The following is a 13,585-nucleotide window of genomic DNA, read 5'->3' on the forward strand; positions in this document are numbered from 1 at the left end:
AGTAATATTTATTTAATTGGCCCTCAGTTCACAAAAATAGAAATGTTATGACACAGTAGCCAAGTTTGCCATACACAACAGCATTTTCTTTTACATTGTATAAATTACATATAACCTTTGTGCTTCTAAGTCCAACTATTCTGTTCTACAATCTTATATCATACACAGTTTCTTCACACCATGCCTTATCCTCATTATTTAAAAATCCGTTTTCTATTAAAGTGGAATAATACTATACTTAATTTTAAAGCACTATATAAATCTTTTAAAAGAATAACTGAATTAATGCCCAATTCTACTCTTATTTTTTCTTCCTTATCACCACAAGAAAAACGTATATAACAATAGCTTATTATTACAACATAAATACGCGTGAATATATATTGTGTACCTTTCTGCCAACCTCAAAGTAACCATGCGGCCCTTCTTTGGTTTCCAAAATTTCATAAAGTGTTCTAGTTTCAATTTTAAAATTTATACTGTATTTGAATTTCTTTTTGAAGTTAACAATTGCTTTTCCTTAACTTTTAGAATGCAAATTAATTATCCTGGACCTAAAAAATTTGATAAAGTTATTGTGCTTTGATTTGTGTTTCTTATACTTACTATACACTAGCAGGTATTGCCCGACTTAACCCGGCTCAATATAATCTTTCAAATTGTATTTATTTTGTCTGTGCATCTCCTGCCAATATGTTTTCATCTTATTAGTTACTAGTAGGAAGGTATTTAACGTATTTAAATGAAAATTTTATGTTCTTGACAAAAAATTGTTAGTAGTCCGTTACATTTTTGTTCTTGCCAAAATATTTCGTTAAACGTACATACACATGACCACTATAACTAATATTTTTTAAAGCTCGTTGGAGCCCCCTTTGGAGCTCGATTTTTCCAAAAGCACTTCTTAGTGGGTCCAAATTTCAGCTTCCTAGATTTTATCGTTTGGGCTGTGCGTTGATCACCAATCAGTCAATAATTATTCTGTTAATAATTACTCTAAACAAAGTACAGAGTATTTCAAAGTCTGGACACCCGACTTTAGCTTCTTGCTACTTGTTTTAAAATTAATATTTGTATCATTTCAAAAAGCAAACAGCACTGTCAATGCCCATCTCAATTTGCTACAGTATAACTATCGATAGCTGAATCCACCGATACTATCGATAGTTCCATCGAAGTTTGAATGCAATTAACAGAAGATTTAAATAAAAACATCTTATAATTTATTGAGATCAATTAGAACAAATCATATACATCATACATCTTCCCGCAATGCGAAGCAGATTATGCGTAGCTCCGTTATTCGGTTTCTGCTGTACTATCGCTTACTCAGCGTTGCGTTTTTCGTTTTTACACACGATGTCATACGAAGCGGACATCTCGCCAACATCGGAGTGGTAAATGGACCGGTCCCTTTTATAACGAATGGACTACTCCATGGCCCGGTCCGTTTTTGGACTCGTTTTGGACCGGTCCGTTTTGGATTTTGGACCGGTCCGTGACTACCCCTCTGCCAGACAGAAAAATCTATAGACAAATAAAAAACAAGATAGAACGCTACAGTCGAGCAAGCCCGACAGTAAAATAGCCTGTACTCTTCACAAAAAGGAAAAATTAAAAAAAAAAATGCAGGCAGCGCATGAGAAGCGATTTTACTTATGGCTATAACTTTCTTCAGAATTGACCTATCATGATGAAATTTGGCACACATTAGTACTAACTGGATGTACATACCAAAATTGATTTCAAAATTCCGAGAATTACGGAAGTTATTAGAAAAAACACGAATTGCGGGGGAGTGGGGGGGGGGGGGTGTATCAGAAAAAATAAACAAACTCGATCTGCCTAGGGCTTATAGGAACCTTCATACCAATTTTGGTTATCCTAGCTCTTGTACTTACTGAGATCCTTGCGCTCATACAGACAGACGGACAGACAGACAGACGGACATGGCTACATCGACTCGTCTTGTCATCCTGATCAAGAATATATATACTTTGTGGGGTCTGCCACGCCTCCTTCTGTGTGTTACATACATTCGTACAAAACTAGTATAGCCTTTCACCCTTTGGGTACAGGCTATAATAATTCATTATAATTCTCTTTATTGGATACATATTAATTATATATATTTATGTTAATTCTTTATTTTTAATTTTTTATAACATGCAGAAGGAAGCATCTCCGACCCCATAAAGTATATATATTCTGAATCAGCATGACGAGAGAAATCGATCTAGGCATGTCCGTCCGTCCGTCCGTCCGTCTGTCCGTCCGTCTGGATGAACGCAAGGATCTCAGAAACTATAAGAGATAGAATAACCAAAGTTGGCATCCAGATTCTCCTTGGTCCGAGAAAGGACGAGTTTATTTTATTTTTTGGAATTTTCCCCCGCTACAGAATTTCGTCAATAGCGTCCACATTTCAAATGCTACCTAAACCAAACTTTGCATACATAATTTATATGTAATTATCTACTGTTGTTCAAATTTGTATCTTTTTGGGCGCATATAACTCAGTGACGGAAGTTTACTTGGGTACAGGGTATTACACTGTCGGGCTTGCTCGACTGTAGCGTTCTCTCTTGTTTTCTTCTGTCCTTAGACAAGGAATATCATGTAGATGCCATGTAGTGGGCCGACCACGCAGTGTTAGACCGAGATCTCCCATAGGCGTATTATCCCACTCTGATGCCTAAATATTCATGTTACTATCAGAATGCTGCTTTTAGCATTCCCCTTAGTATTACCTTGAACATGATTTTGTTGAGAAGCAGATTCCAAAGCAGTTGGGATATGACTCCTTCTCTCGAGTTCTAGAGGAACTCTCTCGCTCTCCATTTTATGCATCGTGCACAGAAGGTAAGCCCTCGGTTGCAGGCAATATGTTTAACCTATTTTGAAAAAAGTGAATCCGTTTTGGAATTGGCGTAAAAAAATGCTATCAATATATATTCTTTATAATTCAGTGATTTTCCAATTCTTGGGAAGTGAATTACTAACCCTGGATTAAAATTTAGCGCTTACGCTCGTGCACTTGTGACAATTGATGTAACCTAGAACTGACAATTGTTACTTCCCCAAAATAAAACTTATTTCACTTTTGATTAACTTCAGATCAATCTGCACGTACAATCTCGACGCCTTTCAATAATTTATAAAAAGTGTATCCATAAAGAAAATTGTAACATCGTCCACAAGTGCACCAACTCTGTACATGAAATGTACAGAAGTATATTAGGTTTGCGGGAGCTGAAAAATGTAACAGGCAGAAGGAGGCGTGGCAGACCCCACAAAGTATATATATTCTTGATCAGCATGACGAGACGAGTCGATCTAGCCCTGTCTGTCTGTCTGTCCGTCTGTCCGTCCGTATGAACACCTGGATCTCAGAGACTATAAGAGATAGAGACACCAAATTTGGCACAAAGATGCCTTATGTGTGTATTCTATACGAGTTTGTTTTATTTTTTTGATTTTACACACATAACGCATCTTTGTGCAAAATTTGGTGTCTCTATCTCTTATAGTCTCTGAGATCCAGGTGTTCATACGGACGGACAGACGGACAGACAGACAGACAGACAGGGCTAGATCGACTCGTCTTGTCACGCTGATCAAGAATATATATACTTTGTGGGGTCTGCCACGCCTCCTTCTGCCTGTTACATTTTTCAGCTCCCGCAAACCTAATATACTCTTGTACATTTCATGTACAGAGTATAAAAACATAACATACACGAACATACATACATATGTACACACATACATGCATTTTTTGTACGGTCAGATGCAGGTAGCTACGGTCAGGCTCGGGTAAAACCCGCGGAATACTCGACTATTACCCGAGTATAGCTGGCGCTATACCCAAACAATACTCGACAAATAACGGCACTATACTCGTTCGATCAAACGCTCATTCTGCAAAGTCTGGTTTGCTTCGATCAGGACCCAGTCATCTTAAACTTAGTGACCGAGCCTGAACTGTTCGAAAGCAAACCAGTCAAGGCCGGTACTCGTTCGAACCGACCGCAATAAGCAAAGTGACCGAGCCTGGTGTGCTCGAAAGCAAACCAATCAAGGCCGGTGCTTGTTCGTAAAAATGGAAAGATTGCTCATGCAAGTTCGATCATAAGAAAAATGCTGAGAGTACTCAACTCGACTTACTTGTGGACTTCACCGCCCATAGGGAAACGTAGATCTGCTGAGTTGAGCTGCACAGCAATCCTGGGCACGACCTGCACTATTATCATTGGACCCACGGTTCCGCCTATCTTTCTTTCCTTTCTATAAAGATGTTCTTGATTGATCCCACAAATTCCAGGTTAGGGCTTTTCAAAATGGCCCTTAGACACATTTGTATAATTCCATTCCTTAAACCATTTGTGAGTGGAGGGGCTATTGTTGATAAATTTTTACATCTAACAAACCCAACAGATCAAGAAAGAACGCTACAGTCGAGCAAGCCCGACAGTATAATAGCCTTTACTCTCTACAAAAAGAAGAAAATTAAAAAAAAAATTAAATTATTAAAAACAATTGAATTATTTAATTAAATTAATAAAGAACATTAATTAATACATACACAGAAGACATGTTTATGTATAGTTTTACATTTACATCAAGTGTCTATGCGTGTTTATAAGCGCGTATGTATGCAGCACAAAGTTGAACCAAAGCAGCAACAACAAAACAGGTCAATTCTGAAGAAAGTTATAGCCATAAGTAAAATCGCTGCTCATGCGCTGCCTCTGTCGGCAGCGCTGCCCGCAGCTGTTGTTGTTGTTGCTGCTTTGGTTCAACTTTGTGCTGCATACATACACGCATATAAACACGCATAGGTACGTGATGTAAATGTATGCTGTTAAAACTGAACATAAACATGTATTCTAATTTAATTTAATTAATTAATTTTATTTAATTCATTCATTCATTTTTTTTAATAATTTTAATTTTTTTTTTAATTTTAAGTATTTTACTGTCGGGCTTGCTCGACTGTAGCGTTCTCTCTTGTTAGTATTATAATTATTATAGTTACTTATATTACAATTTTAGTGAAATTTGGCTTTGGGGACAAAATGGACACAACAACCTCGGAACCCATTTCAATGGCCATGCTTAATCGGGATTGTCTTATCATACCAATACACAGTATCGATCGTTTTTTACCCGCAGGCTTACCGGTATGGAAAAGAGAAATTATTTGCTGAAATATAAGAATGTATGAATTATATAATATTACTGTCAGGTCCCTGCCTTTAGTACCAATGGTAATTGTAACAGTCCCTTAAATGTTTTGGAGATCGCCGACCCCAAGCTCTGTTTACTTGTGCATCTAATGAGCCCCTTGGAAGCAATTGATCCACTCATTGAATCTCCGCTATCATATCCACTGGCTAAGCAGCGCTCTATTGCATCCGAACTCCTTACGGAGGTGCAACAGGCTAACACGGCTGTAGGAGGCATGTTGTTAGCCAATATGGAAAAAGCTTGTGAGTATACTTAGGTACACTGATACGAAATACTTTATTTTCTATATTTAACTAATAATTGATGTTTTGCCGTTTCAGCCGAGTTCCCATTTATTTCATATTACCTTATAAACACCATTCAAACAGATCCATCAACCTTCTACGCAGGCTTACGCCTTTCGTCGCTTTCGAAATTTGAGCCAAAAGTTTTAAAGTAAGTATCCATTCCCTTGGATTCATATAAACAGCAACACGTCAGATTTATAGTATTCCTATAGTGCTGTATTGGTTTGCTCGATTGATACTAACAACCTTTTTCTTCGAACTTGCGCATATTGGACCACACAGCAGATCTTTTGGCATAAATTCTAAACATGAAGTTACACCGATAAAAAGTTGCATAGTACAGATGTATATTTTCATATTAAATTTAATGTTTTACTACTTCATATTGAAATCAAATATAAACATCGTAAATTTAAATAACAACAATACTCAACTTAAGGTTGGACCATATTTAATTTTAGTATGCACCCACTTCAAATAACAAATTGTTAAATTTACTATATTCCATAGTAAATTTTAATATTTTTATAGCCTGTACCCAAAGGGTAAAAGGCTGTATTAGTTTTGTGCGAATGTATGCAACATACAGAAGGAGGCGTGGCAGACCCCATAAAGTATATATGTTATTGATCAGAATGACAAGACAAGTCGATATAGCTTTGTCCGTCCGTCCGTCCATCCGTCCGTCTGTCTGTATGAGCGCAACGATCTCAGCAAGTACAATAGCTAGGATAACCAAACTTGGCATTCAGGTTCCCCTAAGCTCCAGGCAGATCGAGTTTGTGATACACCACCCCACTCCCCCGCAATTCGTGTTATTCGGAGTTAGGAAAACTCCGGTAATTCTTGGAATTTTGAAATCAGTTTTAGTAGTTACGTCCAGTTAGCGCTTATGTGTCCGTGTGCCAAGTTTCATCATGATAGGTCAATTGTGAAGAAAGTTATAGCCATAAATAAAATCGCTGCCAATGCTGTGCTTGCTGCGCTGCTCGCAGCTGTTGTTGTTGTTGCTGCTTTGGTTCAACTTTGTGCTGCATACATACACGCATATAAAAACGCATATAAAAACGCATATAAACACGCATAGGCACGTGATGTAAATGTATGCTGTTAAAACTGAACATAAACATGTCTTCTCATTTAATTTAATTAATTAATTCAATTTTTACCATAAATTTTTTATTTTTTTATTTTCCTTTTTTGTGGAGAGTACAGGCTATTTTACTGTCGGGCTTGCTCGACTGTAGCGTTCTCTCTTGGCTTCACTATTAATATTAATATTGATCTTAATTATTTAAAAGGCATAAGCTTTATTGATAAGAATTAATATTAAAAAGAATTTGAAAATTACTTTCCGTTAAAAATGTTTCTATACAAATTATATATGTCTTTAAAATTTTCATTATGTAAATGTCGTTAAAAAGAGTTAAAATACAGTAGTGTAGACAAAAAAGGGGAAGAAATATTTTACAATTATAAAAAAATAAACCTTTGGCGTGAATCAAACCCACGTCCACATAATCATTTGCGATTTAATATCGCCATAGATTTTACCTCTCTCTGTATTCGAACTCACGTAAAGGGTGTATAATTGCACATTTACATAGCAATTGCGTCTATGTGAGTGTACGAATGTCTATGCGCGTCTATTCGTGTCTGTGTGAACAATTTTGCAGTCAACCAAGCAAAGCATCAGCATCAACAACAGCTGCGGGCAGTGCTTGGGCAACAAATATATTTATGGCTATAACTTCCTGCTAAATCGGTCTATCATGATGTAACTTGGCATGCGGATACATAAGCACTAACTGGGCATTTGCAAAATTTCAGTTAGAAATTCAAAGAATTACGGAATTTACGATTTGGCGTGGAGGGGGGGGGGGGGGGGGGAGGTAGGGAAATTCCAAAATTCACATTTTCTCCGTATTCACATAAGGCATCTTGGACTAAAATTTGGTGTCCCTAGGTCTTATAGTCTCCAAGATGTAGGCGATTATACAAATGGAAAATCGTGAAAACCCCCATAGGGGGGTAATGGGGAGGAAAATCAAAAAACAAACTCGTATAGCGTACACATATAAGGCATCTTTGTGCAAAATTTGGTGTCTCTACCTCTAATAGTCTCTGAAATCCAGGTGTTCATACGAACTTTCAGTTAGTTATTATGAGTCCGTATGCTAGTGTTTCATAATGATAGACCGATTTAACAGGAAGTTATAGCCATAAATATATTTGCTGCCCAAATGCTGCCCGCGGCTGTTGTTGATGTTGCTGTTTGGTTGACTGCGAAAATGCTCACACAGACACGAATAGAAACGCATAGACATACATGCTCACATAGACGCAATTGCTTTATAAATGTGCAATTATACACCCTTTACGTGAGTTCGAATGCTGAGAAAGGTAAAATTTATTAATTTAAATTTTTTCTTTAATTCTATTAATTTTTTATTTATGAATATTCACGTGTGTTCGTGTATTAGTATTACACTAAATAAATCGTATATAGTATATATAGTATAAGTAAAATGTGCTTATAATTATAAGTTTATTTACTATATGATATTCTTATTTCGACGCTCTCTAAAGTTTTTTAAAGAGTTCATTTTCCAAAAAGCAAATATAGTACAATAAGTACATGTATGGTTATACGTACATACATACATATCTTCGTTACGCACCGGGCGGACTGCAAGTCCTGACTTAACTGTGTGCTTCCTCAGCACGTTGTACACACGGTTGAGTCCCGACGCGGGACATTTAGTTTTGATTTATAAATCGGGACGTCCCGCCAAAATTGGAGCGTTCGGCAACGCTGATATGTACATACATTTAAATTTTTCATGCAGGCGTTATCCGCCTATATACATACATACATACACATATAAGTATGTATTAAATTTTTTAATTCAACACTAATTTGCGTCTTTAATTCCAAATGTGATTGTTGTGAATGTAAAAGGTGTGTTTCTGCTTTTGTAAATCGCATGAATACATTCACAAAATAGGCTTAACGGTAAATGACTCTTAGATTTGTTCAGAATACATTTAAAGCGTTGTTAGCTAACACTAAAACGGTAAGTCGCTGTAAATATGTGATTAGCTGAGATGCTAGAGATGGGCATGTGTCGGATGCTCTATGTGCTAGAGCATCTAAACTATCGATAGTTGAATACGTCGATACAATCAATAATTCCATCGAAGTTTGAATGCAATTAATAGAAAATTTACATTATAACATCTTAGAATTTATTGAGATCAATTAGAACAAATCATATACAAACACACATATGTACATCTGCCCGCAACGCGGTTTCTGCTTTACTATCGCTTACGCAGTAGTTGCCTAGCGACAGTAAGTAAAACTTTTGGCATTTTGCCTTTGAAATTAACAGGCGTAAATGATCAAAACGAAAGAAGAAGCGCGAGCCAATGACTTGCAGTTGTTGTTGTTTTCATACTCTGTACATGAAATGTACAAGAGTATATTAGGTTTGCGCTAGCTGAAAAATGTAACAGGCAGAAGGAGGCGTGGCAGACCCCACAAAGTGTATATATTCTTGATCAGCATGACAAGACGAGTCGATTTAGCCCTGTCCGTCTGTCCGTCCGTCTGTCCGTCCGTATGATCACCTAGATCTCAGAGACTATAAGAGATAGAGACACCAAATTTTGCACAAAGATGCCTTATGTGTGTATTCTATACGAGTTTGTTTTATTTTTTTGATTCCCCCCCCCCCCCCCCCCCCCTTACTTCACCCCTATGGTGGTTTTAATTCTTGGAATTTCGAACTAAAATTTTGCAAATACCTTCAATTAGTTATTATGTGTCCGTATGCCAAGTTTCACTATGATAGACCGATTTAACAAGAAGTTATAGCCATAAATATATTTACTGCTGCAGCGCTGCAAGCGACTGTTGTTGATGCTGGTGCTTTGGTTAACTGCACACATGTTTACGTGAGTTCGAATACCGAGAAAGGTAAAATCGATCAAAATTTTTTTTTTTTAATTTTCTTAATTTTTCTTATTTTCTATAATTATTGTAAACATGTGTACAGAGTATTTCAAAGTCGGGACACCCGACTTTAGCTTTTTTACTTGTTCGTTTTAAAAATTTGATTTAAAACCATAGAACATTATTTATTACAATCAAACAACAGGGCTCGATTGTCCAATGTATACATACATACGAATGTACTTACATGCTATATATGTACGTACACAGACATACATATATACATAGGTACATATGTATGCATGTTTTTCTTTACTTTTTCATACATAGACACGAACTATTGCTTGTTCTGTGTGTGAGTGTGTGTATATGATGTCCCCAAATATTTGATATTTGCGTTCTTTATAATTTGTTGTTGCTGCATAAAGTTACTAATTTTTTTTTTTTAATAGCAGAGTGAATTTTATTTAAAACTGTCCATCATGGACAATCATTAAATTGGATAAAGATAAACTTCCCAGTTTATTATTTCATTTAGTATGTGGTTGTAGTATCCGGCTAGTCCCTGGGGAGGTCCAGAGGATGGGTCCTGAGCAGCCTCCTGGTCCGTTCGCTGTTGTCCAGCAAGTTCATCGCCAAGTTGTTGGGGTGGTCATGTAGCCTCTGCATGTACCGCTTGCTTATTTTCTTAACTTCGTCCTTCACCCAAGGGAAGCTGAGGACTTCATGAATGGTGTCGTTGTCGTGCAGAGGATGAGCGCTGGTAGCGATGCGGAGAGCTCTAATGCGGTCTTCTGCCTGGCGGCACTTCTTCTGCAGGTGCGGTTTCCACGTTAGCCTCCTGTCGAGGGTGATGCCAAGATATTTGGGAGTGTCTGCTTCTGGGATTGTAATATCATTGAGGCTAACTGGTGGGCAGTTGCCGGAGCGGATGGAGAAGGTGGTGGCGGTGGACTTATCGCTGTTAACAGAGATATTCCACTTCTTGTGCCACGAGTTAAGCAGATGGAGTTGCTCTTGCATTACTTGGGAGGCCTCTGCTGGGGTGTCTGCTACGGTGAGGAAGGCCGTGTCGTCGGCATATGTGGCTACCATAATGTTGGGGCTCAGTAGCATCGGGAGGTCGGCCGTGTAAACATTGTACATAAGCGGGCCGAGGACGCTTCCTTGGGGGACACCAGCGCGAATACTTTTGAGACCTGAGCGGGCTTCTCCACATTTGACGGCGAACCTTCGGCCTTCCAGGAATAACTTCAGGAACTTGAAGTAGGGCTGGGGCAGGCCGATTTTAATCTTCAGGAGGAGTCCAGGGTGCCAGACCCGATCGAAGGCTTGCTTGACGTCCAGCATGACCGATACGCAATATTTCTTGTTTTCAAAAGCGTCCAAGATATATTGAACCAGTCGATGGCATTGCTCTGGGGTCCCGTGGCAGCGCCTAAATCCAAACTGGGGATCGGGGATCAGACCAGCCTCGTCCATTATTGGCAATACTCTATTTAAGAATACTCTTTCGAGTATCTTTGAGAGTACTGGCAGTAAGCTGATCGGCCGATAGGAGGCAAGATTAGCTTTTCCAGGCTTAGGTATCATGACTATCTCTGCACGTTTCCATGATGATGGAAAGTGCCCGGCAGTCTCCTCTTCCGTAACTTGGGGAATCGGCTCAGAGTCTGCGAGAGGTTCATCCAGGAGTCTGGCCGTTTCCGTTGCGTCATAGGGTGAGCATCGAAAAATTGGTGTGAAGACTCCCTCCAGGTGCTCGGCGAATGCGTTGGCCCTCTCCGCCTCTGTTCTGCACCATGAGTCGTCTGGTTTCTTAATGGGCTGAATCCTCTTGAGTGGCCGCTTAATGTGCTTGGTGACATTCCACAAATTGTGGTGCGGGTCACCAGGCGCAAGCTGTCCTACGAAGCTGTCAAGGGCCTCCTTCCTCAGGTTTGCCAAAGCCTCCTTAAGCTCCTTTGTGGCTCTGTTAAGAGCGGTCTTGTCTCTAGGATTTCTTGAGAGGAACCATACTCGTCTCGGTCTTCAGCTCGATTACTTGGGGATTCCAAAAGTGGACGTCCCTGCTGGTGGCTCTCAGCTGGTTTGAGAGCCTTGGTGCCGCACGTGCCGCTGCCTCCTTAATTTGCGTGGTGAGATTCTCGATGGCAGTCTCGATATCTTCGGGAGTGTCCAGTGGTGGGTTCGGGTTCATGGAGTTCAGCCAGTGATGGTATCTGCTGATGTCTGAGGTTTTGTATATCAGCTTTTTACGGGCGGTTCGCAGCATGGCTGAAGCGTACACGGAAATGGCTATGGCGCTGTGGTCCGAAAGGAGATCCTCGACCTCTCTGGCTAGAATCCTTGCAGAATCCAACCCACCGGAGATGGCAATGTCCAGAACGTCTGGGATTTTTGCAGGATCGGTGGGCCAGTAGGTCGGTGCGCCAGTCCCATGGCATTTTAGATTGCGGGACAGAACCTGCCTGCACAGCACTCTGCCTTTTGGATTGCAGACTCTGGATCCCCACCAGGTGTGCTTGGCATTGAAGTCCCCGCCTATGACAAACTTGGGGCCCAAGCTGGCCAGGAGCATTTCGAAATCCTCGTCTCTGACCCTATGCCTTGGAGGGCAGTAGGCAGCGCCTACAGTGATGTCGCCATGGGTGGTGTTGACGGAAATTCGGGCGCATTGCACCCAATCCTCTTGTATGGCCGGTAGGGTCTCGAAATTGATGCTGCTGCGGATGAGGATGGCCGCCCAGCCGCGGGCCGAACCACTTGGATGGTTGGCGGGGATAAGGTCATACCCTCTCAAGGTGAAGTAAGACCTGGCGAAGAAGTGGGTTTCGGAAATGAGTATGATGTCAGCTTGGTTGGTCTTGCAGTATAGCTCGACCTCAGGCCTGCTCTTGATCAGGCCGTTTGCGTTCCAAATTGTAATGTCTAATCCCGTTTGCATAATGACTTGCAAACGGTGGCCATCATTTGCGTGATTTGGCTCATCATTTTCTCTATCATTCTCTGGAACATGGATTCCATCCTGGTCATCATTGCTTCCATCAGACTGTCGGGATTGGCCTCTGGTTTCTTGGAGGTGTGAGTCCCACTGGTTGCCTGTTTAGCTGCGTTGGCATAGCTGAAGTTGGGATTAACCCTACTGGAGTTCGCGGGATGTTGGGCACGAGAAGCTGGCTGCTTTGGAGCGAGCATGTTCTTTGCTTTCTTATATGCGGGGCAACCTTTGTAGGAGGCCGCATGTGGGCCTTCGCAGTGCAGGCAGTGTGACGGTTTGCTGGAGTTTGTGCACTCAGAGGTTGGGTGCCCGTCTCCGCACTTGACACATCTGTGCTCCAGGTGGCAGTACCGTTGGGTGTGTCCAAATCCCTGGCAGCGAAAGCATTGGGGCACATCGTTAAACTTGATCGGTGGCTCGATCGTCACCACTGAGCTGCAAAGCCGCTTAACTTGATAAACCTCCTTATTATTCCTGGCCGGTTCGAGGTTGGCGAAGAAGATGTTAAGATGCTTTTTGGTGCCTCTATGAGTGGGATTGAAGAGATCTCTGACCTTGTGCCCGAGATGGTTTAGCCCTTCCCGAATTTCCTCCAGATCCATTGAGTGATGAAGACCTTTGATGACGACCCGATAGGCGCGTTCGTCTCGGGGCTGGAAGGTTTGGAACCTTTTATTGGTTTCCGTCAAAAACTTCTTGAGAGCGGAGTAGCTCTCCTTGTCCGGGGTCATCACGCGAACGTTGTTGTTGCTGGTCGCCTTGGAGGTGAACTCCACGTCTTTGCCGAGCACAGTAGTGATGTTACTGGCAAGGGCCTTGATGTTGGTCACGTCCGGGATAAAGATCGGTGGCGGCTTGATCGCCTTAGGTTTCTCATTTTCTTCTTTTTCTGTACTAAAGAAAGAAAAAATTACTTTTAAAAATGTTAAATAATTTTTAATTAATTAACATTTCTTGCTTTGTCAGTGCTAGACGAATGAACATACATACATACATAGATGTGTACATGTACATAGATGTGCACATATGTATGTATGTGTGTACATTCGCACATTAGTGTCTCACATTTTGCTTTGGCTATTTCAATCG

At 40.4% G+C, this 13,585-nt stretch overlaps 1 protein-coding gene across 3 annotated transcripts in view; it reads left to right on the forward strand.

The window, feature by feature from the left end:
• Positions 1–13,585, forward strand: part of LOC115630093 — a 160,214-nt gene that overhangs the window by 84,624 nt on the left and 62,005 nt on the right. For 2 of the 3 annotated variants that reach the window (XM_030526721.1, XM_030526720.1), the window contains 3 exons: positions 5,056–5,183; positions 5,249–5,492; positions 5,571–5,689. In XM_030526721.1, coding sequence (XP_030382581.1) covers positions 5,056–5,183; positions 5,249–5,492; positions 5,571–5,689 — 491 coding nt within the window. Of the gene's footprint in view, positions 1–5,055; positions 5,184–5,248; positions 5,493–5,570; positions 5,690–13,585 lie in introns of those variants that run through there. The other variant, XM_030526719.1, reaches the window with a different exon arrangement.

This window comes from Scaptodrosophila lebanonensis, unplaced genomic scaffold (genome assembly GCF_003285725.1).
Source record: "Scaptodrosophila lebanonensis strain 11010-0011.00,11010-0021.00 unplaced genomic scaffold, SlebRS2 tig00000315-arrow-arrow-pilon, whole genome shotgun sequence".
In the NCBI taxonomy this organism is placed as follows: domain Eukaryota; kingdom Metazoa; phylum Arthropoda; class Insecta; order Diptera; family Drosophilidae; genus Scaptodrosophila; species Scaptodrosophila lebanonensis.